This window comes from Fundulus heteroclitus, chromosome 16 (assembly GCF_011125445.2).
Source record: "Fundulus heteroclitus isolate FHET01 chromosome 16, MU-UCD_Fhet_4.1, whole genome shotgun sequence".
Classification (NCBI taxonomy): Eukaryota; Metazoa; Chordata; class Actinopteri; order Cyprinodontiformes; family Fundulidae; genus Fundulus; species Fundulus heteroclitus.
This window is the reverse complement of record NC_046376.1, coordinates 15,947,156-15,974,964: the sequence shown is the minus strand read 5'-3', so window position 1 is coordinate 15,974,964 and position 27,809 is coordinate 15,947,156. Positions and strand designations below refer to the sequence as shown.

Sequence of the window (27,809 nt, the reverse complement as noted above, 5' to 3'; positions counted from 1 at the left end):
GTCGGGGAGGACGGGTTGGTGGGGCAACTGCATGGGGAGTCAGGTTTATGGATCTTGGCTGCATCGCAGAGATGCCCGTGTCATCACTGCCCCCCCCCCCACCCGTTTCTGGCTGCTCACGTCTATCCTCATCGCCTCAACATCACAGCGTTGGACTAATTGGGGTTTGTCAGCGCACCCCTTGACTTTTTTTTTTTTTTAGAAATCTGGTAACTTCAATTAAATTCTAGTTCATTACACCTCCTTTAATCTTTCTGACCCATGTTGCCTCCTTCCATCGAACCTCCCGCTGCTTGCACTTCCTCCCCGAGAAACTCCATTAAACATCAAAAGTGAATCAATACGATGCGATCGCTCTCGCTGTTATAGAAGGGTTGCGCTCCCCTTGAACAGTTTTTGTCTCTTTGCTCCCAATTTATCTGGAAGTAAGTAGCAGAAAACCAAACAGAGCACCTATTGATTACTTCTTTCCATCTGTCATTTCTGCGGATGGCTCGGTTGATCCATCTGTTTAGCTCAGCTTCCGTCTCAAGTGGACGGCCTGTAACAAAAACCAACCAGCAAAGTGGAACAATTGCCGTTATTTGAGTCGCTCCACTGGTTCCCTACCCTGCTATTTTGAAACTGGAACACTGGTTAAGAAATAAACTTTAAAGTTCAGGAGTCACGACTCTAAAATGCTTACATTTCACACTCAACAACCGCTGGAATAGCACGGTGGTGGGGTCATTTACATATAGAAGGGTACGGATCTCCATGGAGTAATAAAAAAAAATTTCAAGAGTGAAGATGGGGAATGGGAAAAAGGAGAGAAAAAAAAGGCATTTCTACAGCTGCTGCTTGTATGTAACTAAGCTGTAATGAATCATTTTGTGAGAAACCAGTGAGAAAAGAGAGAGAAGGGAAAACACAAATAGAGGAGAAGCCCATACAGAGAGAGAGAGAGAGAGAGAGAGAGAGAGAGAGAAATAACCGTTCTGTCAATCTAGGCCGACCCTGTTGCCCCCTGCCGTATAATATATGCAGCAGACAACAGCAAAATAGCTGGCAGGGAGTACAGGCGGTGAATTTTTAAAGAGGTAAATTCTGGCTTTGAGGGTATTTGAGAGACCTTAGAATGTGCATTGCTTCTTAAAAGAAGAAAAGAGTAGATAAAAAAAAAAACAAGTGTCCCCCAACTTTAGGAGGTTACGTGAAAATAATCTTCGACGTTCAGTCTGAGCAGGCAATAGTTTGATTTCTAAACAGTTAAACTATGTGGACGCTTAAAGCGACCTCATTCTAGTTGAACATGTGTTTCATTTCATGATGACAGACTGCAGGCAAAGAGGCCACACAGCGAGCGAGGAGCGAGGAGCGAGGATGGCTGGCTTTCCAGCTCAGCCAATCAGGGTCTGTGATCAAAATATTAAATACCGTTGACTACTTCAACATTTTAAAACTCCTCCTACAGTTGCTGTGAGTTAGCATGCGCTCGTTAGGGGCACGAATGATGTCATTATTTTGATCATCAATCCTTGATGAGACGAGATATTAGTTTGCGTTTAAGCCTAAATCTATTAATTAAACACACATGCTTACATATATGCATACATCACATGATATTTGGTTATTTATCCCTTAGTGACAACATTTTTTTTGTGCCCACCAACACACTTTAGCTGGATATTTGACATCTTTTTTTTTTTTGCAGAGTTCATTTAAATGTTGTTATTTTTCTGCACAGACCCCATTTTTAAGCTTAATCCACACATTTCCAGTGTGATAGAGGTCAGGGCTTTGGCAGGGGCATTTGCTTTATTATTTCCAAATCAGTGTTTTTCATATCCCTGTGCTGTTAGAACATCTGACCCAAACTGGCTCCCTCAGATTTAAGGACATTGGTTTACAATGTTCGGGAATCTTCAAAGCTCAAGCTTGTTAGAAACTGAAAGATGCTGGAACACCAGACTTGGGCTGGATCCCGTTTTTTAGGGTCAGCACTCCCATTGACCCTCCCTGCTGCTCGTACCACTGGGAACTACTCTTAGGAGGTGGTTGAGGAGAAATGTGACACTCTTCCCAGAGGCCCAATCAGTTTTCACTTCCTGTTATGTAAACAAATACGACTTGATGAGCTGATGTGCGCCTCGTAGTTCCCTTGAAAGGGCGATTCACTTTTTGAAGATTTCTGGACTGGACTGCTGACTTATCTCTACACTGGCTCTGGCAACTCTCATCTCTGCCGTCTGCACCTGATCTGCAGGCCGTGAAAAGGCAATGTCAGCTTGTGGCTCCGATATTGTCCTCCCTGTATTGGCTGCCTGTATGCCTTAGGATTGTTTATAAGATTTGACTTTTGGTTTTTAAATGTTTAAATGTTCAGGCGCCTCCTTACACAGGCATGTTCCTCAACAGAACCCTGAGATCAGGTAACCGGCTGCTTTTTGATGGTGACAAAGCTTTCTCTGCTGTCACTCCCCAAAAATCGGAAGGACCTTCCACTCGCTGGAGGGGTGGCCAGGGCTTTGAAGAATTTGAAATCTCTTTTATCGACAAATCTTTTTAACTTGGCTTTTAATATCCAGTTGAGTATCAGGCCGGAATTATTGATAGTCTCTTTTTTTACTTGTCTTATCCTTTTATTGTTTTAATTGCTCTAATTCTATTAGTTTTACTGTAGATCTTGTATTTTATTGCTTATTTTGTGTTTTTTTTTACCTCCTATGCCTTTTAGTCTATGGACCTGTCCAGCATGTTGGTCACTTTGCGGGTGTAAAGCGCTCTGTAAATAAAGCTTGATTGATGGATTGAATGATTGATACGGGTTGTGCAATCAATTCTCAGTCCTGCATTACACAGTATGTTTATGCTTATTATGTAAGAACAGAAATTGAATGTTCCCGTCTGGCAAAATCTAGTGCAAATATGTTGCTGATACGCTAACGTGTGTCAGGATCCTTTATACTCGGTAAAACGATGTTTCACCATATAAACAATAAATTAGTGTATTTCCTTGCTTCAAGATGTTGCTTGTTGTGAAAAAAAAAGTTGAACTGTGCAAATCTACATATATTTGTCAGGGAATCTTCAGCACATCTTTTACCCCCTTGTTTTCAAGTGTGCCCCTGAAAGGTTTTCAACTTTATGAGGGCTATAAGGAAAATTCCCTCAGCCCATCCCTCTACTCCACTAAAACCACCTTATCTCTGGAAACATAGGGTAGTGGGTGAAGAGTGAGTCTCCAGCGATACTTGTTGCGTTGCACAAACCGGGTGGAGTAACGAAGGAGGAGAGCAAAGCAACAGCTAGATGATTGAAACTTGGACGCGCTGGAGTTTCAACAGGGCTACGTACCTAAACACATTTAAAAGCTGTTTTCAGAATGGATAAAACAGACTAACATTAAGCTTCTAGAAAGAAAACGTGTTATTTTAATTGAGCTCCGCCATTTGTGATAAGAAGCTTGGACAAATATCCATTCATTTACGCCAGAAGCTTGTCAAAGGCAGTGAGAGGTGTGCCATAACGTTGCACCATATATGATCGAACATTGTACATCTAATCGCAGTTTTCAAAACTCACAGAGGTTGCGTGTTGTACAATCATTACCCCTTTGAAAACCAACGGTCCATTCATATTTTTTTGAATTTCATTCAGTTGAACAAGAGTTAGCACTCGTCAGCTGCGGGTAGCGTTGTTGTATAGTAGGTCGTGTCACAAAGGGACAACTCAGCAGAGCTGAAAGTCGAGCAGCCTGTGAAGCAGGCGGTGACAGAACACGGCGGCCTGCACCTGAGGAGAGACTCCTGAAAGCTTCCAGGAGTTCAGAGATCTGCTGATGTGAAGTGACGGACGCCTCTGGTGGGTTTTGAGGAAGACGGAGTAGAAGACAAAAAACAGCGACGCTCAGACTCCTTGAGTGAGTCAAAACACGGTGCTAAGAGCAACGCGAGGGAGCCCGCAGGAATCCTGGTGGAATTTATTTGTTACAGTGCTCTTTAAAAAGACATTGCTGTGGCTGTGGCGTTCGGCGTGCAGACGTCCTGTTGCTGTGCAGAACCAAGGCTCATTATCCTGTCCAGTGTATCCCGTGAACTAAATCCCTTTACTGCGCCATTTGCCAGGTGTATGATAGCAGCCAACCCCTCCGGGCTCGTCCTGAAAGGCATGTGTTTTGCACTTTTACAGCCTGTGCCCAACTCTGTTTGGCAGACCCGAAGCTGGGCTGGTTATCCTGTGGGCAGGATAATCTGCCGTAATCTGTCGCTCTGTGATCTGGCCGCAGCAGAGCAAGGGTCTGGACGAGTGCGCGAGGCCATGGGTGGGACAGCTGGGGGGGGTACACAAGGAAGTGGGAAATAAGGTCAGAGCCGTGACGCTGGGAAACCACTTCCCTTGTTTACACTAAACATATTACCAGACGTGCAGAACGAATATGTGATTTTAACTTTATTTCACATGCATTCCAGTTCTTTACAGTAAAAAGTGGACCTCTCTTCAACATTAGTGACTTGCAGAGTGAGAGCGCGGGGGTAGGGGCTGAAGTGGATCTGGATTTTCATCAGGGTTCGTATTGTTTTCATTTATGAGCTGAGAAAAGCCGAGTGACTCATCGGAGACGGAGGGTTTCCATCTAACTAGGCGAAGAAAGAGGCTTTACCTCTATCACACATTGCTTTCAGAGACGTGTCTGGAATAGGAGGGGAATGTTTCTTAGCCCTCATCATTCGAAGAGTTTAATAAACATTAAGCAGCCGGGTCAAAAGAAGTCACGCGACCCAATTTCCCGTTTGCTATGGGATATCTCTGGTTTCAATAATAAGCGTCATTTTTTTGGAAACCTAAATACATTTTCAACGGTCACATAACCAGGGTTGACAACTTCACTTAAATATAAGATGTCTGACAACATGAGGTAGGACTAAAAGATCTCAACACATCATGCCTGGATCTAAATTAAATTCAAGATCATATAACGAAGAATATTATCATTATCTTTCAATTTGGAAAAAAGTTTCAAAGTCATTTCTAAGACTGCGGGACTTCAGTGAACCAAAGTGAGAGACGAGATTCACAAAGGAAGAGAACATGGACCAGCGGTGATGCTTCCCAGGAGAAGCTGGTCTACCAAAACTACTTCAAGAGCACATCAACTGCTCATCCACGAGGTCACAGGAATAAACATCTGCATACTGTGGCTGCGTCAGATAAGATCAATATCCATAATTCAACAATAAAGAGATTCAACAAAATGGCAGCCATGGGAGAGCTCCAAGGGACAAAAATCATTGCTGAGCAAAAAGAACACAGAGGCTGTTCTCACATTTGCCAAAAAAAAAAAACATTTTAATGAAGACTTTGGGGGAAAATATTCTGTAGACTGATGAGACCAAAGTGGATTTTATTTTATTTTTTTTGCCCTCTTTATCTCGTTCACACAACGTGTGCTGGGGAATATCGCTAAAAGCATTGCTGTGTCTCAACACATCATTTGAAAACTTAACGAGCACTCAGCAATCTGGGCAAACTAATTGACAAGAGTCAAATTCATGGTGTTCATGAGTTGTTTTTTGATTTTCATAACGTGACATACGTGCTGATAAAAGATTAACGGAGTCCAGTAAATTCTGGGATTTTGCAGCAGCTGGTGACCAACTTATCACAGTCTCATTAGCGGTCTTCCCACGGCTCTGTCCAACTGTTTACTTCCGCTCTTTTTGTCCCACATTCTTCCTTCTCCCCGTGCGCGACAAGGCACTATTTCATCCACGCTCCGTGAGGCTGTAGTGGCCAGATGCCCTCGCTTTACCCACGTGGACAGGCGCCAGCATTCCCCTCGGAGCGTCTGCTCCTCGTGCATCCTATTGTAAATGTTGGCATTAAAATGTAAGCAGGCGCCGACGTGGCTCTGTCTCCTGTGTGCGCCCAAGAAGCGCAAAGGGCAAGCTGAGGCAAGTGGACACGCTGAGCCCTATCTGGACGTGTCATTTGAGATGTGCCAGTTATTGGCGTGCTGCCCTGAAAGCGTCCCCCTGGCTGAGAGCGCCTATGAAAAGAAAAAAAGAAAGAAAAAAAGAAATGCTAATGTACTCGAAAGTCGTGCAGATGACTCGAGCATGGCAACAGAGTACAGCCGTGATTATATGGTCAACCTATAAAAGAAGCGCACCTTCCCAATTTGCAAGTCCTCCCTCCTTTTTTTTCCCCCTGCCCTCATTGCCTCCCCCACAGTGGTAGCAATCAACCAGGTGCTAAATGCCAGGGTGAGGCGCAGCTCATGGGTGGGTGGGGGCTGAAATTGCACGTGGAAATAAGCATCTGTGCTTGCTTGGCAGTGTGGGACGCGGGGGAAGGAAATAACTGTCATTCTGCACTGAGACTCAGACTATGGATTTTCTCTGTGTGTGTGTGAGTGTGTCCTCTGGGGAAAGACCACAGGATGGACTCAGGCAGGTTAATCATTAACTTAGTGAACCGAGGAGAATGAAGAGGGTGAAAGAAAAAAAAAAAACAGCAGGTTGGAACTTGGTTTTCATTTTTCATACATAGTTTAAATGAATGGAGGTTGGCTCATTCCTTCAGAGGGACCTGATTAGTAAGAGCGAACAGCGAGAGGCAGAGACAGGAGAGCTGACACCAGCCAGACTGCTGGGAATTAGCTGATCTGGCAGCCCTGCCCTCGCCAGGGGCTTCTCAGTGATGGTAGTTAATGAATAATCAATGGCAAGAGAGGGTCAGTGGAGAGGATGTATGTAAATCTCCTCTACACTCTCATATAGACTTAATGGTTTAATTAAACTAATCGCTGTATTGACTCAGGGCTCCAAAGCCCTTTGAAGCCTGCTTTATTAATGACATGAAATCAGGCTCCCTCTTTTGTTGCAGAAATGTGTGCTGAGAGGAGACTAAATGAGCCGCCGTCGCTGTTGCTGCTGCTGCTGCTGCTGCTGCTGCACAGTCCAATTTTCTCCGGCTTATTCTGCATACAAGAACTCTGTGTGAGAAAACGTACTGGGGTAATTTAATAATCTAAATAAATCCTACCTGAACAGAAGGGACCCTCAGCTGAGATATAATACGCCGTGATGTAACAGTGTCAGCGCACAAGCGGTAAACGAACTTTACATTTTCCGAGTCAGTGGCTGCGTTTCTCAGTCATGCAAAAGAAGCCATATTATCCATTATCACAAAGCTGTCTCTGGTGTGCGTCAGAGATGCCTTTCAGGTAGCATGGCAACATGGGAGACGGCAGCTTTAGTGCGTTCCTCTTCAACCAGACAGAGACAGTTTGTTATCTTCCACAAAGAGTTAGTCTATTGGCACAGTTCCCCTGTCCCCGTGAAACCTCTAAATATCATGTCATTTTCCACGGCAATGCACTCTAGGGACATTCGTGTAACGAAGCCAACCCATGGAGCGTGCACGTGCATAAAAAAAAAAAAAAGAATTCACTCCCCTTGAACTTTTTGACATTTGCTCCTTTACTAACCACAGACCTCAATGTATTTTATTGATTTTGTATGCAAGAAAATCCACAGAAAAACTAGTACCTGTGGGATAGAAGAAAAAAAATATATAATATAACATGTGCTATCATATTAATGGTTTAAAAGGTAGGCATTCATTTGTGTTCAGCTCCCAGTCCTCTCATAACCATAAAAAGATCCGGTCCACCTGTAATTTAACACGGCTGATTTGTCTACAGGGCAAATCTGCCTGATACAGGATATTTTATTATCTGGTGCTCATGTGCTCCCTCTCTAATGCCACCCTGAGCAACTGCCCATATATATATATATATATATATATATATATATATATATATATATATATATATATATATATATATATATATACATATATACACCACAGCAAATGGACTAAAACTTCAGTCTCCAAATGTGCAAAGGTGCTCTATAAGTCTTAACCAGGGCACTTTTCTGGCTCTCAAATACACTTGTGTACTTGGAGGAGTCTCTAGAAGTGCAGAAAAGTTGAATGTAGTCTGTCCAGAAAGTGCGCAGATATCTTTTTATTCTGTTTGAGTAATTCTTTTTTCAATCTGTTCAGTTTTCTCTATTCTCTATAAAATTTTTTGAACAGTAACGTCCCAATATTTGCTGTATTCTGTCTTCTGGCATCTTGCGAATCTGCCATATTTATTTGTCACAGGGATTTTGTAGTCCAAGCTCATGGATGGCGAAGCTCCAAGTGGATAAGTCAAAATGTTTGGTTGTTGGGTGTATTAATACTCACACAATTCATCACACCGTCACCCAGCATACTTCCAAAGATGGCATAAAGGGTATTTTATTATCTGGTGCTCATGTGCTCCCTATGTAATGCCACCCTGAGCAACTGCCCATATGGTCCATATAACCCCCACCACCCAAAAAAAGAACGCAACTGCTTCTTAGCAAAGCAAATGGACTAAAACTTCAGTTTCCAGATGTGCAAAGGTGCCCTAAAAGGCCTAAAGGATATATATCATACAAAATCCACTTTTTTGGCCCACTAATACATTGTGGTATGTACTTGGAGTCTCTAAAAGTGCAGAAAAGTTGAATGTAGTCTGTCCAAGAGCTGCGTAGATATCTTTATATTCTGTTTTGGGTCATATTTTTCAATCTGTTCAATTTTATTGATTCTCCATTACATTTTCTGAACAATAAAGTCACAGTATTTGCATATAAACAAGGTCATGGACTTCTGGCTTCTGGCATCTTGCGAATCTGCCATTTTTAATTCTCGCAGGGATTTTGTTGTCCAAGCTGAAGGATTGCTAAACTCCAAGTGGATAAGTCAAAATTTTTGGTTGTTGGATGTATTAACTCACACAATTTATTACACAGTCACCCAGCATACTTCCAAAAATGGCATAAAGGATATTTGATTATCTGGTGCTCATGTGCTACCTGTGTAATGCCACCCTGAGCAACTGCCCATATTGTCCATATAATCCCCCCTCCAAAAAAAAAGAACTGCTTCTTAACAAAGCAAATGGGCTAAAACTTCAGTTTTCCGATGTGCAAAGGTGCCCTAAAGGATACATATCATACAAAATCCACTTTTTTGGCCCACTAATACATTTTGGTATGTACTTGGAGTCTCTAAAAGTGCAGAAAAGTTTAATGTAGTCTGTCCAGGAGCTGCATAAATATCTTTATATTCTGTTTTGGGTAATATCTGTTCAGTTTTCTCGATTCTCCATTACATTTTCTAAACAATATCGTCATGGTATTTGCTGCAGAGCAGCTAAACAAGGTCATGGACTTCCGGCTCCTGGCATCTTGCGAATCCGCCATTTTTATTTCTCACAGGGACTTTGTTGTCCAAACTCAAGGATGGTGAAGCTACAAGTGGATAAGTCCAAATGTTTGGTTGTTGGGTGTATTAACTCACAAAATTCATTACACTGCCCCCCAGCATACTTACAAAAATGGCCTAGTGGGGTGTGGTGGAGCACTCTGCAACCTGAAAGGGGGGGGGGGGGGGGGGGGGGGGAGGTTAAGTACCTCATTTACATTTAAAGAAACCGCACCAAAACAAGTTGCTCTCAGATACACCTCAAAGTATTGGGCAAATGAAGGGCTGTGCGGCAACAATAAAGAGGAATTCAGACCAAAACATTGCAGTTCCACTTTATATAGACAGCAACTGAATGATTTCAACGTGAAATCGAAAAGCTTAAAAAAATGATATGTCCCCTTTAAAACTGGTATTTATGGTGTTCTTCATCATTTTCCATCCTTTCTCACATTTTTGTGCAACTTTGTACTATAGTCTGTAAAAACCTGTTACAAATACTTTGAGGTTTGTGGTTTTGAATTTGAAAAATATCAAATATCCTTTCACAAGGCACTGGGCTGTATGTGTGAGTTCATGCGTAACAGCTCAAGAGTTGTGGGTGCACCTATGAGAAACACAGAAATGCTGTTTTGTTTTTTTTTTTTACCACAGTATTTCTGTGTGTGAATACAGGGGTGTGCATGAGTCACTTGCAGAGGTTTCATGAGTTAACATTGAGCGGGGACTCTGTATTTAGCAGCAGATAGAATAATTGTCTCTTCATCAGCTCTCCAGAGATTACAATAGTAACTGTCAAGTGAATCAGAATTCTTGACATTTTTTTAGTCTGTCATTGAAACACATTGTTCAATCAGACTCTGTGCAAGGCCCTTTTTATGTGTGACTTTCCAAGACGAAGTGTGTCATATAAGCAAACGGTAGTTACCCCCACTAAGAGAAAAACGACTCAAAAGAAAGGGTGAACTCCTGAATGTGCAAGGCAGGGAGAGAGGAGGAACAGCTTGACAAGGCATCTTATCTTCACTGTGTTTGTTACTGTGCTCACGCTTTAAGCTGCTCGCTGAGAGGTAGAATTCATGCAGCAAGGGTTTTCTCTCTGTTTCGTGTTTTTCTCTCTCTTTTTTTTTTTCTGGAAAAAGACCGACGAGAAAACCCCCAGACATTTCTCGTAAGACATCTCATCTGCTTTGCGCAGAGTGGATGAAGACGTGCACAGCTAAGGAAAAAAATAAATAACACAAAAAACAAACGCCAGCACAGTTCAAAATGTCCAATCTGTATTCCAAACACAAAGCAAAAAACTTTAAGCCTGTAAAACCGAAAACAAAACAAACAAAAAAATAGATATTGTGGTGGAGTTTTCCACCCTGATGGAGAGGAATTCACAATTAGATTTACAAATATTTCTACGTGGATTCGAATGGACTTTAATATTGAACTCATCTGAAGTATTTTTGGAACATCCCTAACTTCTAATGCTGCATGCTGCAATTTATAAATGTTAATCTATGACTTCAAATCATGCAGTTTAATTTCCATAAAGCAATTACAATGTGCTGAGTTGAAAATATTCTTCTGGAGTATGAGTCATTTCTACAGTAAACTTACCCATTATTTCTGAGACAGTCTTCCCCAATCTGCCGCTTTTCTTTTTTTTTTTTTGTTCTCTTCTAAGGAAATTGCCTCACTCCCCAACATGTTGTTTCAAAATGCCATTCTAGCAGCTTAATCAGGTTGCTGCGTATGTATTAATAAATGGCTGCTTTTATAAAAGCAATAAATTACATCTGAAGAAGCCGTACAGAAAGAGAGCAGCTGGTTGAAGTTCACCAATAACGGAGGTCAAGTAGCTGTAATTTTTTTTTCTTAGTGCCGCTGCAGAAAGACTTTTTTTTTTGAAGATTGTTTTGTTTTTTGTTGTTGAAAAAGCAACATACCGTGCTATGAAAATGCATTTGCTTCATCGTCACACTGAAATGTTTCAAATCATCTGAAAGATTATGTCAGACAATGATCACCTCAATAAGCTGTGAGGGCAATCGCCCCCCTGATGGGAGACTGCCGTCCAACGCTTTAAAATCACCCCCCACTGTTACTAGCCCGTCATACGTTACACCCTACTACCTCATTATCTGTTATCTGTGACTCTCCTGAACACTAAAAAAAAACTGTAACCCTTGTACATTTCCTGTTTGTTTGTCAGTTTGCCCTTCATTGTGTGCAATGCAAACCGGAGTGGCCGAAGAGAAATTTCCCGGTGACAAATAAAACATGATTCCCGATGCATCAAAATAAGCCATGAAATCATTGAATCAATATCAAATCATGTTTTTGGTTAATAAAGGGAGGGAGGAAGGCTATCCAGACAAACCTTATATAAAGATCACATCATAAACTAGCTGTGGTTTAAATGTTACTACCTGTAATAATGAAGACTTACCTTAGAACATATCTCATGACATGCAAGAGTCTAGACCAGGGGTCACCAACCTTTTTAAAACTGAGAGCAACTTCATTAGTACTGTGTCATACGAAGGGCTACCTGTACTGACATTTGAACTAGAGTCAGAGCTCACTTAAACTTCATGTAATATAAACATTTCTGCTTTTAAATCTATGTAAATACAAGTATGATTAAAAAGGAACAGCATCTGAATTAAATTGCATTTTAAATGCAGCTCACTGGAGGGTTGAGCTATTTTTTTATGAACAGGCTTGAGGACACCACATATGGTCCTGGGGGGCTACCAGGTGCCCGCGGGCATCATGTTGGTGACCCCTGGTCTAGAAAGAAACACATGATGCCCCTAAAGAAAAATTCAAGAGCAGAAGAGAAACAGTCTCTGACATCTATCCTTCTAAAAAGGACCCCTTTGAAAATGAGAAGCATCTTTTAAAAAAGAAGAAGGATGACAGAGCCTTTTCTAAATCTTTAAGACATCAGAAAACCCCAGTAAGAGCCATTGCCCACAAACAGACAAACAAATTAAACTAGTGCCTAGCCTGCCAAAATTACTCCAAGAGCGCACCCACGGCTCATCCAGGACACAAAAGAACATCTACAGCACTGTAGGCCTCACTTGGCTCAGTTAGGGTCAGTGTTTATGAGACAGCAGTAAGACAGGTAGGCTACTGGGCAAACATGGGAGCAATGTCAGAGGTTTCCCATTTCCCTTTAAAATCGTCACGAAGACCTCTACACTAAAAGTTTTTTGTCTAAAATCAAGATGAAACCCTAAATCTGCGGGGAAAGATACTCAAAACGAGTTGAATAATCTGTCCTTACAGCAAGATCATTTCTCTTGACAAGATGTCTTGATTTAAAGGTATACTATGCAACCGGGGTTGATTTTCCAGCGAGGCTCCCCCCAGAGGGCGAAAGTAAAAGTGCACTGTTGTAAAGATGCTCAGCTGTTCTGGTTTCTCCGTCAAGCCAGGCGCGGTTGTTTTGAGCTTAGCAGACAGGCGAACGCAACGAAAAGTGGAAAAAAACGGCAGTACAAACAATGACTAACACAGTGAAGGTATGAACATTAAGCTTCCCGCAGCGCTATCTTGGCGAGGCCGCCGGCGCCTCGCCAAGCCGCGGCCGGCGCCTCGCCAGTTTTTTTATTATTATTATTATTATTATATTTTTTTTATGTTGGTGAGACGCTACCGCCACCGCCTCGCCAAGCCGCGGCCGCCGCGGTAGCGTCTCTCGCCAATATAAAAAAATAAAATAAATTAAAAAAAATAATAATAATAATAAAACTCGATATGCTTGCATGTTTATTTGACGTTAACACGCGGTTCTTTGTTGTTGCTTTCGCGCGTGCATATAGTGAATGGCAAGGCAAAAACACATGGAGCTCTCGCCGTAAAGCGAGACTTCTGTGTGTGCGGGCCGTGAGCTCTTGCAATTGCAAGTGCGGTATTTCCCCCACAGACCCCCAGGGCGGCCGAGAAAACCTTTGTTCGACCTGAAATGACTCATTTAATCATCCAAAACGGTATGGAACACATTAATTAACTGAAAAATGTTGCATATTATGCCTTTAAAATTATAAGGTAAAGTTGAACACTTTAGTAAAAACAATATCTTAAAACAAGACAAATATTTGAACCCTTCTAAGGTTAAGTTTTTCTTTATCTTGGTCAGAACCAAATAATTTGCCGTGTTGGACTTCTGGCAAAATATTCGGGCGAGATAAAAGTGGAACTTTTCGAGAAGGTGTGGATCCTGTTGCTTTTAGCCTCCAACATGGCGGTGGTGTTATGGTGCAGGGCTGCTTTGTCTCAAGAACGGATCCCCGTGAATGCATGCACTCTGCTCTCTAGCAGAAAGTCCTGGAGGATAATGTCAGGCCAGTTTCTGACCTCATGTGTTACAAAGCGACACAACGGGCCAACGCAAATCAGCAGGTTGAACCTCTGAAAAGGTTAAAGCGAATCAACTCCAAAACAAGCGGCTTGTTGTCACCTTAAACAGGTTGTTCATGCTTGACCACCGCCATGACACGGCTGAATTAAAAACAACTCAACAAAGGGACGTCACGGCGATGCCAAAAACACGATGGCAGTTGTTGTGGCTGGCTCAACCAGTTTTCACAAACCGACAGATTGGTTTGGACACCCTCCCTCCCCTAATTAACGTAGGTATTTATTTAGTATTTATTTAGATTATCCGTGTCTGATATTAAAATTTGCCCGAAACATTTTAAGGGCAAAGAAAAAAAGAATAAAAAAACCCAAAAACAAATAAAAACTACACTGCAAAAACGGATCTAAAAGTAAGGCAATTGTTCTTAAACATAGTGTTTTTTTTCCTTGATCTGAGCAGGTAAATATGATAATTTGCCAATGGAATGAGTATTTTGACCCCTAAATTAAGATAATTAGACATCCTGCACTTGAAATAAGATGATGGAGATGAATTGTTTCTATTTTAAGTGCACAAATCTTATTCTATTGGCAGATCATCTTATTTACCTGCTCAAATCAAGGACAGATACACTAATTTTAAGAAAATGTTACTTATTTTTAGTTCCGTTTTTGCAGTGTAGACGAAATCTTGAGAGGGGGTGAGCACTTTTTCACAGCACCGTAAGGAGTTCAGTAATTCCACCCGGAGACTTTTAACCATTTGGGCCTAAACCGCCGTCCGTGCATTACTTGTACTGATGCACTATGTCTGAACGTCATACATCGAGCTCTAAACGCCTAAACGACAGAGAATATGCAGGGGCCAGAGTGGCTGTTCTCATCTAGGGGCCAAAATAAAACGCTGTAGGTGAACAAGGCTGCTGATGTCAAAATACAAAAATGTTTTGGGGACAAACCTTGCACGCTCTTTAGCGGAGCATGTAAACATTTACACAGGGGTATGAGTCAAACCATTTTCCCCCCTGAAAATTTTTTTTTCTTCCCCTCCTCCTCCTCCTCCTCCTCCTCCTCCTCTTCGGTTGTTTGTATATTCACTTCAAATCCTCGTTACACAGGCTCTGCGTGCTTCTCTGTTCTAGCGCCTGTGGTCTGTTTCTCTTACTGATCAGCCTTCCTGTTGCTGCAGAGGAACTGTCAGCTGCGAGATAAGCGTAGTGAGAGCACATGCTTTGCGATAGGGTGGTGTGGGGGGGGGGGTAGGTAGGGAGGAGGAGGAGGAGGGAAACTAAAACACACGAGAGGGCAAAAGGCTGGCTTGTTCAGAAAATGAACAGAGTGTCACAGGGTGGATGTTTTTTCTGGAACGCCGGCGTCTTGGGAGCTTTGAGGAGGAAAACTTTAGGGCTGGATAATTCATGGGATTGGGGGGGGTCCGGGTTGGCCTATCAGGTCCAGCTGCAGCACTTGGAATCAGTCTGAGTTGATGGTGTGAAATGTCAGAAGCGCTCCTCTGTTTGGACCTCCAGGAACCTGCAGAAAGAAAGGATTAAGGGAAACTGGGGACGTGAGACAAAAAAGGAATCGGAGTTCAGGCGACTTTGAGAATCGGAGAGAGGGGGGCGTGCACGTTGATGAACTTTGGCCCCTTTCGGTATGACACGCGTGGGAGAACACGACTGGTGATTCTTGCTGTGGATCGGAGGACAGTTTTGCAGCACGTACAACAGCCGCTGCGGTCATGTCTCCCTGATACGCGTGTGCGCAGTTAAAAAAAGAAAGAAAAAAAAGAAATAAGTGGACGCGTGGGAGAGAGGCAGCCACGCAGGGAGTGAGTGAGACAGTCCACTGTAAAGTGGAGAGTCCAGGAGAGTTTTCTCTAGATGGTCAGCAGCCCAGCGGGGTCAGAACTGGCAGAAATGAGTCAGAGGAAGCTGACCCGACAGCTGCGGCTGTGGGAGAGTCCTGAGGGCCCCCCTCACGTCCCCTCGGCTCTCACCTCACCTTTGTCGCCAGATGAGCAGCCACGTGGACACGGGGGGTCTTCTCTGTTTCGACGCTTGAAGCTGAACCGCAGCATCGAGGAGCGCAGACGCTCCTCTCACTGTATATACAGGTACAGTTGTGCAGGAAAGGCGCTCATATTTTACGCGTCCCACTTTCTTTTTTTTTTCCCCCACGCAAGCGGGCGCGCTGATCTTTGTGGTCTGCAGCTTCAGGCTTGAGGTGACGCAAACGCAATGTGAATGTTTTAGTTTAGGAGATCTTCTAATTCAGGACGCTTAAGTCTGATGATAAATTACTCTCAGACTTCAGACAGGAGGGTAAGTAAATAAATAAATAAGAGGGAGGATTAGCTCTCGTAGCTTACAGAGCGTCCCCCCGGCAGACACTTTTGATGTGTTTTTCATTACAGGGGAAAACTCGTTTAGTGATAACTTGATCTGTTTGCACGTTTATGGAGCCCTGTGGGGGTGAAGGAGTGGCTCCTGACTGGCCAATTTACAAGTGTGAATCTTAAAAAAATATCAGACTCGGTTATAGAAATCAAACTGAAAGGCGCTCAAGGCCCTTTTTTTTGCTTTATAAGCTCCACATGTTTAGGTAGAGTGAGGAGATGAGTTAGACTCCTGTGAGAAAAATGCTAAAAACAGCCGGGGAACACATATTTCATATAAATCCTTGTCATTATCACATTGAAACAAAATGAAAGTGAATAAAACAAATTTGTTTTGACTTGTGCTGAATTCCATATGAAGGAAAAAAAAAGATACTTTATGCGTTTTGTCAGATAAACCGATTTCTTTCTCCGCTGTGCTGTTCAGTGAACCCAGAGTTTACATCTGAGCTGCAAGATGCAATCAACCCTTTGATTTCTGAAAAGAAAACTAGGTTGAATCCTGGTTTCAGGGTTAATCAGATGAATGATTTTTAAAAAGCGTGGAGTTCCCTGGTATATTTGAGCTTTACTGTGAATGGACACGGTAGTTTTTTTTTTTAACCTTTGGTACAATAGCTAAAAGAGGAAGAAAAAACTGGCTTTAAAAGCTGTAAATGTCTCCTATTCTCCAAAACTGGTGTTTTCCCCGTTTCAAATGCGTCAGAGAACCTTTCTTAAAGGTAGCTGTAAAATATTAAGCGAATATTGTATTTTTCTAGCGAAGCAATTCAATGGGGAACGCTTCATCTGCGTGATAGCCTGATCCTATTGTTAGGGTGCTAACATCATCATGCATTGCATCATCTGCAATGTATGCATGTGGATCCACTCATGCATACGCAAGGATAAACAAACTCTGATTGCAATCACAGGAAGACGGATTCCTGGCCTAACTGGAATCAAGAGTCCACAGGGAACCGTGAATATGTGCCAGCGTTCTCGATCAGTCAATAGTTTATCTCAGACCTTTGGGCTCTAAAAGAGATCTCAACCCTCGTCGAACTCCCAATCATTCATATCTTCCAAGAAACTGCTCCAGCCACGGATAAATGGCAGTTATTATTGCTAGGTTTGCTGACTAACGCGATTCCTCCTGAAAAATGACTTGTCAGTAAAGTGTAATTGTCAGAGCGGCCCCATGGCAATCTGCCAACGCCGCGTTCGCGCAGACTCGCAGCGATGTCTCAGGTCTCATTTTACTGTCTGCGATATTCTCTTTAAGAAAAACGACAAACAGCAGACCGCAGTGCTGATGCCCGGGCATTCAGAGTTCTCTAAATGCTATTTACTGTCACCAAGAGATAAGAAGAAGTGGCAAAATGCAAACTGTGTACATGCATCAGAGGTAGAGCCAACGTTTCCCTCACTTGTCTTCTCTAACCCGCAGCTTCGATTCAGAAAATGGACCCTCATCAGGCCGCAGTCCCATGGATTCGCAGGCGAGTCCTGGGTTGGTGCTCCACCCTTCGTTTCCCCAGAGCCAACGCAGAGAGTCCTTCCTGTACCGCTCGGACTCAGACTATGACACATCTCCCAAAACCATGTCCCGCAACTCCTCCATCAACAGTGAGGGGTAAGAGCAAGACCACTCCCGAGTGTTTTTTTTTTTTTTTTTTACCACACACACACACACGCACGCGGTAATTTGAAGAGATCCCAAGAAACACATCATAATATAATCCAATTATTTTGTAGTTTCTTTGGTTTTTTTTTTTGTCTGTGAAAACCAGTTCCACCCTGCCACTTTTGCAAGACTATTTCTCTGTTTAGATTCACAGAGGGGCTTTAAAACATTGAATCCACAGGTACAGCACACTGCAAAAACAGAACTAAAAATAAGTAAAATGTTCTTAAAATTAGTGTATTTTTCCTTGATTTGAGCAGGTAAATAAGATGATCTGCCAATAGAATAAGATTTTTGCACTTAAAATAGGAACAATTCATCTCCATCATCTTATTTCAAGTACAGTAAATCTAATTATCTTATTTTAGGGGTCAAAATCCTCATTCCATTGGCAGATAATCTTATTTACCTGCTCAAATCTAGGACAAAAACACAAATTTTAAGAACATTTTACTTAGTTTTAGATCCGTTTTTGCAGTGCATGAGGCTCAAGTGCATCTCGATTAATTACAATATCATTGAAAGATGACTTTATTTTAGAAATTCAGGTCAAAAAACTTAACCTGACATTCTTCCACCACTAGCAGAGTGATATCTTTCAAGCAAGGCTTATATACCTAATGAAAACCCGAGATTCAGTTTCTCTGCAAACTAGCAGTTTGTGCAATAAAAAAAAGAAATAAGAAATTTAATACAGAAATGCTATGGTGTGGTCTACATAATCAAGGGGAAGACTGCTGACTTGACAGTTGTCCAGGAGACATTTATTATTTAACAGCCTTCTACAGGAGACTGAACTACGAAAGGTCATCGCAAAGGAAGTGGCTTCTTCACAGAGAGCTCTTCACTATGTTTTTATCAAGTCCAAAATCAGCACAGCTGTCAACCAGGAAGTATTAAAGCCCCCCATGCTTCCCTCTGCTGACAAGCGTTATGGAGATACTGATTTGATTTTCCAGCAGAACACGGTATTTACAAACAGAGCGAAAAGTGCCGGCTTTAATGACCGGCCGGCAATTCGGTCTGGCCTGAACCCCACAGACAACGTGGGCAGTATTATCCAGAAGATGACGAGGGACACCAAACCCCAAGATGCAGAAGGCCTGAAGGCCGGTATCAAAGCAACCATGGCTTCCTCGGCCAAGCCACAAGCTGACCGCCTTCATGCCTCTCTGCATTGATGCAGTTCGTCATGCAAAAGGAGCCCTGACCAAGTATTTATTTGATATACCTTATGCTACATGGACATATTTTTAGTAGGCCCCCATTTCTGTATTAAAATGTATTTTTGTGCACAACAATTGAGAAACTGACTCATTAAAGCCATTCATTGTTCTAATTTATTCAGCCACGCTTGTGAATAAGCACTAATACTCACAATTAGCTCGTCTCTGCTCTCCTCTTTGTCTGCCAGGCACGCCGAAGACATGATTGTCACCCCTTTTGCTCAGGTATGCATACTCGTGTTTATGTGTCTTGCTTGTTTTCTGCAGTATTGCTAACAAAAAGGTGTAAAAACAGAACAGTGAACTTACCCCCCCCCCCCTCTCAATTCTGCTCCTCCCCTCCTCTTCTTCCTTCGTTCCCTCCTACGCTGTCCATCCATCCCCCAGGTGTTGGCCAGCCTACGAACTGTAAGAAGCAACTTCACCATCCTCGCCAATGTCACAACACCCACTAACAAGTCAGTATCATGCTGCCGAACGCCCCTTCCCCACACATGTGCTCGTCACGATTTCCTGCTCAGTTTGTAGTTGATGTGCATATGCAAATGTTTCCATTTCCCCGCTCCCGTGTGGAAACATCTTAACCATCATGATTAACCGGTTTATGAGTCTCAGACAATGCTCAGGGAGAATTTAATCTGCATCGTTTGGCATTTTTCCAGTTAACTGGCTGAGGGCTGAGTGCACGGAGCTTTATGCCTCAGATGTATGTCCCTGACTCTTTGCCTAGACGATGGAGACGGTCAATAATGCTAAAATTATTCTCCCCTGTAATGCAGTAGACAGAAGGAGCTCGAGCTGGCAGGCTTTTAGCACCACGTCAATATGATATATAAAGCAAGGCTGCGCAGAATCATCAGTGTCTATTATTACGCAGCGCCTCTCAAAGAAGACAGTTATAAAAGAGTGAACGCGAAAAGCCGGGGCTTTGTCTTCGAAGAGTTTCATTGCACTTTAACAGCGCACGTAAAAGCTGTGATGTTCAGTATAAATACTGATTTAGACGCTTTATATATAGACAGTAGGATTTATTTTTTGTCGTAAATATTTAAAGATTAAAGACATTAAAACAAATAGTTCCGTCTTTTGTCTGAACAAAGCACCTTGCTGCCTGACACCGTTTATGATGATAGTGTTGCATTTTTACGCCACAAGGGGGCAGCAGTGTTTCATCCATCCTCTAACGTCACTGTGTGTTCGTCCACAGGAGGTCACCAGTGACGAGCCAACCCACTGTTCCCCAAGCTACACTCTCTGGTATGTTGTCAGCTAATTAAATTGTACCGTCTACAGAGTTTTCTTTATATAACACACTAAGGCCCCAAACTCCAAAAAATAAATAAATAAATAAATAAATAAATAAAGCATCATGTCAGATCCCATATACAACTCTGTCTGCCATCACTGAGAATAAAAAAAAAATCAACAAATTATTATTATTATTATTATTATTATTATTATTATTATTATTATTATTATTATTATTATTATTATTATTATTAAATATCTGAATCCAATCCACCAATTGCATCTAAAACTTTATTTTAGTCCATTACTCTTCCTTTTTTATTCACACTTGCATAGATTTAAAAATTACAATACCTATAACAGAGCATGACAAATGTGTTTATTTTGCGTAAAGTCAAGGTGAACGCCGACTCTTCTAGTTCAAAGGTCAGTACAGGTAGCCCTTCGCATGACACGTCACTGATGAAGTAGTTCTCAGTTTCAAAAAGGTTGGTGACCCCTGATCTATAAGGATATGAAAAATACAGGGCCGCTTACTGTATCAAATAAAAAATAAATAAAGAAAACTTTTGTCAGATTGTAATATAAGATTATTTTTGTGTCTGGGTAAAACTGATTTCAGTGATCTAAAACTTTAGTTTTTGAATAATCATGAAACAAGACAAAAACGATTCAGTTGTTCAATGTGAGTATACAGCGACACATTTTTTAGTTAGCTCAACACCCAGGAAATGTGATACACATATTAATATTTATTTATTCAAGTATTTATACTTTGCAGAAATCTTGTAAAGCCAAGTTGGTGGACCTGCCATCAGTGTGTTCACCACGAATACACCTGGCATGAAACTCCTCAGTAAATGTAAAAGTTCATGTTACAATGATGTTCTTGCAGGGTTAAAAAAAAACAACAACATTGTTACTTTTCCATGGTTAGAATCAGAAAGTGTTTATCGCCACTGCACATTGTACACGCCACCTAAACAATGCTCATTGTTAAACTCTCCAAAGCAATACACACTAAGATTGCACAGAAAAACATTAATCCCAAGTTAAATAAACAGCTGAAAGACATAAAAAGAAACTATCTCAAATATTTTCTAAGCTAAAATTGCCCTTGGGAAGCTAAGTTCAAAAGCCTGAAAGCCCACAGGTAAAGCATTTAGTTTTTTTTTTTTTTTTCAAAATGTCTAAAGAATTCTTGTACTGTGTTAGATTGTATTTCGTTAAAAGCAAAATTTGAAACCTTACAAATGTTTGCCAAAATTATTTATACCCTCAGCTCACCCCTTTCGGTGTTAATTTAATATATAGTCATCATTTGCAAGATTTGTTGCATTGATTGTGAGGCTTTACGTTTATTTAAACTTCTCCTTTACCATAATAAAATGATTTATATAGCTTACAATTTGTTATATAATAACAAATTTTTCCCAGATCACATCCCTGCTCTGGCAGAATCGGTGGAGTTTATTTAACAGACCTGAGTTAAACATAGTCCATATATATTCGACAGGGTTCAGCTCAGGGCAAGTTCAGAATCTTACTGTAGATGAACTTTATTCCAAAGCTAGTTCTGATGTATGTTTGGGATCATTTTCACGTTGAAACATCCAATTGTGTCTATGTTTCGGTCGTCTCACTGTGGATTTGAGGTTTCCTGGCACAGACCCAGGTTTTAGGTATAATCCAAAGATTTTATATTAGGGCGGAGTTGGTATTTTGGAAAGACCAGTCCAGACACTTGGGGTTAGCCTACATTATTAATAAAAAAAAAAAAACATGTATTTTGTTTGGAATACATTTTGATGTGTGTCAGGTATTGTCTTGGTTTGAGTTTCAAATGAGAAATTTGGAGCTATTCCTATTTATACATTATTCCATCCATCTTATCCAAGGCATCAATTCACCAAACACCGAAACAAGAGGCTAGTTCCACAATGCTCCACAGTTGATACACTTTATCTTGACTTTTTCAAGTATACTTTTCGTCATTGAGGTCAAACAGCCAAGTTTTGTTTTTTTCTTCTGGCCATGAAACTGCAAGGATATTCCAGCAGTTCTCTAGTACTACGCTACTGAACATCTTAACGTATTTATTTTTGTGTAGCCATGTGCCATTGCTTGATCAGATGATGCCGGAATTTGAAGTTGTTCAGAAATCGTTTCAAAAGACATTTTCATCTTATGTAAATTCACGGCTCTCCTTCTAAGATCTTCACAAAGTTTCCCTAATCCTCTGCGTGGATTAGGGAAAAATGACTCATGCACCTAATTTTTGTTTTTAATTTTTTAAAGCCTGATCACTGTATTATTCATCATTTCTGGAAAAGACCACAAGAATCAATAAGAGCTTTTTTTTTTTTATCAACGTGACGCGTATGCCTCTGATTAGAGTGTGTGTGATCCTCTGAACTATACATGTAATAACTGATATGATTAGTCACAATTCAGCAATGCAGATACTTGTTTTTAAAATCACACATATTAAAATAGAGAACCCTTTTACTTTTCTTCGCATTAGAAAATAAGTTAGATTACAAATATAGAAAAAACTGATTTAGCTGTTTATAACAGAACGTTTGTTATACATCCATGCGAACATGAAGTTGATGAAGTTTAAATGTTTCTAAACCAACATTTACAGTGATTCTCTGGTGTTAGAAAATATAGGATTGATTTACAGACATGTTAACTACAAACAGTAGAAATTATTTCAAACTATGACTACTATTTTTTTTTATCTTGCAGCTCTTCTCTTTATGTTGGTTTCTATGTTATTTCTGAGTGTGTTTGCATTTCTCTCTCAGAGGAGACTTACCAGCAGATGGCTCGGGAGACTCTGGAGGAGCTGGACTGGTGTCTGGACCAGCTGGAGACCATTCAGACCCACCGCTCAGTCAGTGAGATGGCTTCCAACAAGGTGGGAAGTTACTGACACACAGACATGTCCACCAGCGTTTGCTTTACTCAACATTATAACCAGTGGCAGTATTTTTTATATATATGCTCCAAATGGGAAGCTGCTCAGGGAGCAAATAAAGGGTGGGGGGTGGGGGGGGAGTACAGATGCACCAGGTTGAAAAATTTAACTAAACTGTCAGATCTTTAAACCAGTTTTCTGTGAATGGGAGATGGTGCCATCCTGTGTTGAGGAAGCCCGTCCTACTTGGTGCTGAGAACAGGACTAGGTTGTGTGCTTTGTGTGGAAATGCTTTAGATTTTATTACAAACCACAATCTTTGATGGCTTTCAGCAGTTTTGATTATCTGGGGGGGATGGCATTGGGGTGTGTTTGCCCAGAGAACCACCTCTAATAATAATATATATGCAGATTTAATCCCGTAATATTTGTCATGTAAACCTTGACACATGAACACATAAGATTGCTTAGAAAACTGTTCTTCCTTATCAAAACAAATCATGCAAGGCCTGCTTATTTTCTTAAAGAGTGATACAACATGTATAGCCACAAAACCCCCCACAATCTATCCTTCGCTCATTTTGAGTCCTGAGTCCGAGGATGTGTGAATAGATAATATTTATGGACTGTAATGCTATTTATGGCTGGTGATGCCAAACGGTTGCTAGACATGCAAAGATGTTGCACCGGTTAGCAGATGGTTGAAGCATTTTGAATTTGTACTTTCATGTTAACGTGAAAATGTAGGGAGGCTTCTGAAGGAGGAATGCGGTTGTATTTCCAGGGGCACAGGGGCAGGGAGGGAGTGAGATAGGGAAAGGATGTGACGGTCTGTGGGTGGGTAGGACATGAAAGGGAGGGGGCAGAGTGGTCCTGATGCTGATGTCTCTGCTGTAACCTTGGTTGCTATCTAACGGCAGCAGGGTCTGCCCTTTCCTTTTAGTCATTGGCTTGCCGCTCTGACCACAAGACATGTGGTTTAGGCAAGAACCAATGAAAGAGAGGCAATGCTCCTTTAACAGTGCTCTGTCTTAAAGAGACAGTGGCAGGGACCTTGTTTTATCCAATAAATTGTCCTAGTCTTCTGTGTCAGTGTAGAGAAATGAAATGTTTTATCCATTGTCAGCAGTCCAGCTTGTGCTGAAACAGCTGATGGAAAGAAAGAGCAGCTTGATTAAGCTAAATGATTTGCCCGTGCGATTTGGGAAGCCTCCCGAGACACAGTCTCTGTGAATACGATGCAGTGCTCCAGCAGAAATGAGCAACACAAATCCTCAACGCCATGCCAACATGGAGGTGCACGCATGAATATTGCCTCTCTGTCTCTCGGTCTTACTCACACCCTTGCTCACTCGCATATTTGACAGACGCACATGCTGTCGTGTCGCAAATGCGCACTCAGCCTCTAACGGGAGGCAGCTGCAGACACACACACACGCACGCGCACGCACACACACACACACACAAACGCATACACACATGCACACGCCTGCAGCCACTGCCTGATTAGCTTGCGAGGGCTGTCTACAGCATCCAGGGAAATGGCGAAAGAGGCTGAGCACTGGAGGACGAACGGCAGCCCAAAACAGCAGGATTAGACTTTTGTTGCGTTTTTGGCCGGCTGAGGCATGGACTGACTGGGAGCAGAGGGCTGGGCTGCGTTGCTATCGGGAGGCGAGCTGATCGCCTGTACGCAGGCAGTGTGCAGCCGCGATTTGGAAAGCGGCGACTCAGACGGGCTGTTGCACCGGTAGGACTGGGCCGGGCCTTTGGATCTGTACCGTCGGGGAGGGGCAGGCGACACAAGGAGAAAAGAGACTGTTTCTTCAGACCCGAATTGTGGCGTGATTCTCCCGCGGGATCGTCTGCTCGGAGGCCTGCCTGCGTTCCTTCTCCATTTCTTCCTGGCTGTCCCTGTCTCATTCGCCGTGTTCTTGTTTTTCCCTTGTTGTTATCTGCGTCCTCCTCCCTCCACCCAGCTCCTTCCTGATGCTCCCGCTGCCATCCAAGTTCCCTTTACCCCCACTATTCAAAATTACAAACCTCACCCTCCCTGTTTTCCTCATGTCTGCCTTCTAACTAATTTCATTACCTTCTGCCAAGATAATCAGCTCTTGCAGTGTTCCCTTTTTTGTTTACATCCCTCAAATAATCACATCTTCTCCGTTAACTCCTTTCTGTGTCCTTCAGACGGTCTTGCGTTCCCCTCTGTTTTGCTCCATCCGTACTCATCCATCCTCATCCTTTTATCCTGTGGTGACTTTAGATTTCGGTCAGCCTGCTCTGGAAATGGGATAAGATGTAGTCTCCACAGCAGCCAGATCCAGGGGGGGCTCCTGGTCTGCCCATCAGGGGGACCCTCATCTGCGGAGCACACTGAAGCTGGAGCCTGACTCAGGACCGACTGGGTGCCCCGCTTTGGAGTACTGGATGTAGACAAGGATATTCTGCACAGGCTGCCCCTACCCTCCACCCCTTCCCCCATTCCCCATTTTGGGACAGACGCCACTCTGGAGTGTCCCGGTTTGACTGGCTGTGGCCTCTCCCCACGAACCTTGACAACGCCCTCATGCCACTGGGGCACCCGCACTGCCGCCGGCCCGCTTCACTACCGCACCTCATACCTGTGTCGTAGGCCAAAGCCCCCAGGTTCCCTCAACATGGGTGTGGTGGAGGCCATCGACCCGGTGCCGTCTCAGTGCCCCTCGCCTGTACCAGGGGGCTACAGGCTGCCCCGTTCCTCCAGCTACAGTCCTCTGCAGGGGAGGCCGGGGGCAGAGCTGGACCTTAGTGCAGCCGACGGAGGCGTGAGGGAGGGAGGCGGGACAGCGGCCGAACGCAGGACGCCCTTAGTGGACCTGTTCTGCGAGACCTGCACAAGGCCCTGGCTCATCGGGTGGTGGGACCAGGTAGGGTACGGCTAAAACAGCCACAGTGTAAGCACGGTCTGGTAGTTTCAGTGCTGGACGGTTGCTGTGAGCACCCTTATGCTCTACTGTTATGCATTTAACTAACTTTATTCTGCCGTGTTTCCTTCATTCAGCATTGTGGAATTTGCAGTTTTGTGTAGCAAGAAAAGTAAAACATGGGTTTCTCAGTGGTTCCTTTAGTTGGAAAATATTTGAATGGCCTGGTAGGGACTTTGTAACAAACTTCAACATATACACATGAATCCACCGAGGATGAAACGAAAGAACAACATCTCTCCTCAGTAATTCTGCACGACAGATGTAAAAACATGATCCACGTCGTTTTTCGCCTGGTTTACAGCCCTGTCCTCTGAGGAAAGAAACAAGCTACTTGAAATTTAAGCTTAGGCTGTATGATATAAATCTCTATTTCAGCTTTATCACATGTCTACAATTTCTAACCTCCACACCTGAGTCCTGCATCCACCTCACACCCTCCTGGTGTTTTTTTAAGGGTTGGCGTCAACACAAACTTGATGGACTATTTTGTCAGTAAAGGTCAAGTTTCCTGTCACAAGACTTTCTTCTTGCCTTTGATTATGTCAGATTTGGATCTGGCGCATTATCTCGCCATAGTGCTGCTCACCGAACCCGTGTGGCCTTGACTGTGCCGTAGGAATGGTTTGAAAGGATTTCCTGTTACTACTTTGTGTTTTGCCCGAGTTACATTGAGTTTATTTTAGAGTCACATTCTGTACAGGCTGTGACTGTTAGAGAGGGTATGCCCTTCGCATATGCAGGTGTGCATGACTGTCTGCCCACAGTCATATCTGTGTACTATTCGTATATTTGCCTCTTTAGTCAGTGTCAGAGGAAGTGTTGTTTGTCCTGGTGCTCGGACTGCCACCGTAGAAGTGTCGGCTGGCAGTTATGACTCAGCATTACAGCATTAGGGAAGGAAGGAAAGGGAGCCTGAGAGGGCTGGTGGTGGTGGTGGGGGGGGGAGAGGCTTAGGCTGAGCCTGTTGCCTAAGTGTGCCACTGGGCTACAGCTTTCCAGGCAACTGAGGATTGAGTCTGCCTTACCGCCGGCAAGGGTTAGCTGTTGTGTTGGCTATTTGCTCGTGAGGAGCCGCCGGCTGTCTAGAACAAACAAGGAAAGAGGGAGGAAGCGTGAGCAAAAGAGGGGATGCTCCTGAAACGTGAAACGTGCGCAAAATGCCAAGAAGGCAAAGCAGATCCTGGGACAGGGGAAAAGGTTTGGAGGTTGGACAGCAGGAGCAGAGCTTTAGTTTTCTCAGAAGGGAGGGAGGAGTGTGACTAGACAACAGAGAGGTTTGTACAGAAAGAGAGGGAGAGGGGGGGGAATGTTGACCTTGGTAAAGGTCAAAGGCACCTGCCGACTCCCTCAGATTGTCACCCAAACAGCCACCGCTCTCACATCAAGCTGAAGGACTGACGGTGAGGAGGCAGTTGCTACGGCAACTGCTCCGGTTGCCATGGAGATTGTTATGTGTGAAAGATCAGTCACTAGGACGCAGACTGAGGGGTCTGTCGTGCCCTCTCATGACTTGTTTGATCCGGAGCTATTAAACCTAGCCTTGGGCATAGTGTTTGTCTACAGACATGAATTATTATGTAAAACCGAGAAGAACATTCAGGAAGAGTGTTTTCTTCTCTGTGCGGATGATGTATTCGCTTGCTAGCGTTTATGTCTGGGACCTGCAGACTGTGTCTGACACTGCAGATGAACAGAGAACAATATGTATAAAAATGGCACATTGCTG

General features: G+C 42.9%; 1 protein-coding gene across 3 annotated transcripts in view; it reads left to right on the top strand.

Moving 5' to 3' along the window:
* The window catches only part of pde4a (phosphodiesterase 4A, cAMP-specific), a 61,475-nt gene that overhangs the window by 22,397 nt on the left and 11,269 nt on the right, over positions 1-27,809 (top strand). The window contains exons 1-6 of one of the 3 annotated variants that reach the window (XM_012878559.3): positions 14,955-15,769; positions 17,481-17,666; positions 19,132-19,168; positions 19,331-19,401; positions 20,151-20,200; positions 23,002-23,114. In XM_012878559.3, coding sequence (XP_012734013.2) covers positions 15,537-15,769; positions 17,481-17,666; positions 19,132-19,168; positions 19,331-19,401; positions 20,151-20,200; positions 23,002-23,114 — 690 coding nt within the window. In that variant the 5' untranslated portion in view covers positions 14,955-15,536. Of the gene's footprint in view, positions 1-14,954; positions 15,770-17,480; positions 17,667-19,131; positions 19,169-19,330; positions 19,402-20,150; positions 20,201-23,001; positions 23,115-24,194; positions 26,024-27,809 lie in introns of those variants that run through there. The other 2 variants (XM_021324557.2, XM_012878560.3) reach the window with 2 other exon arrangements.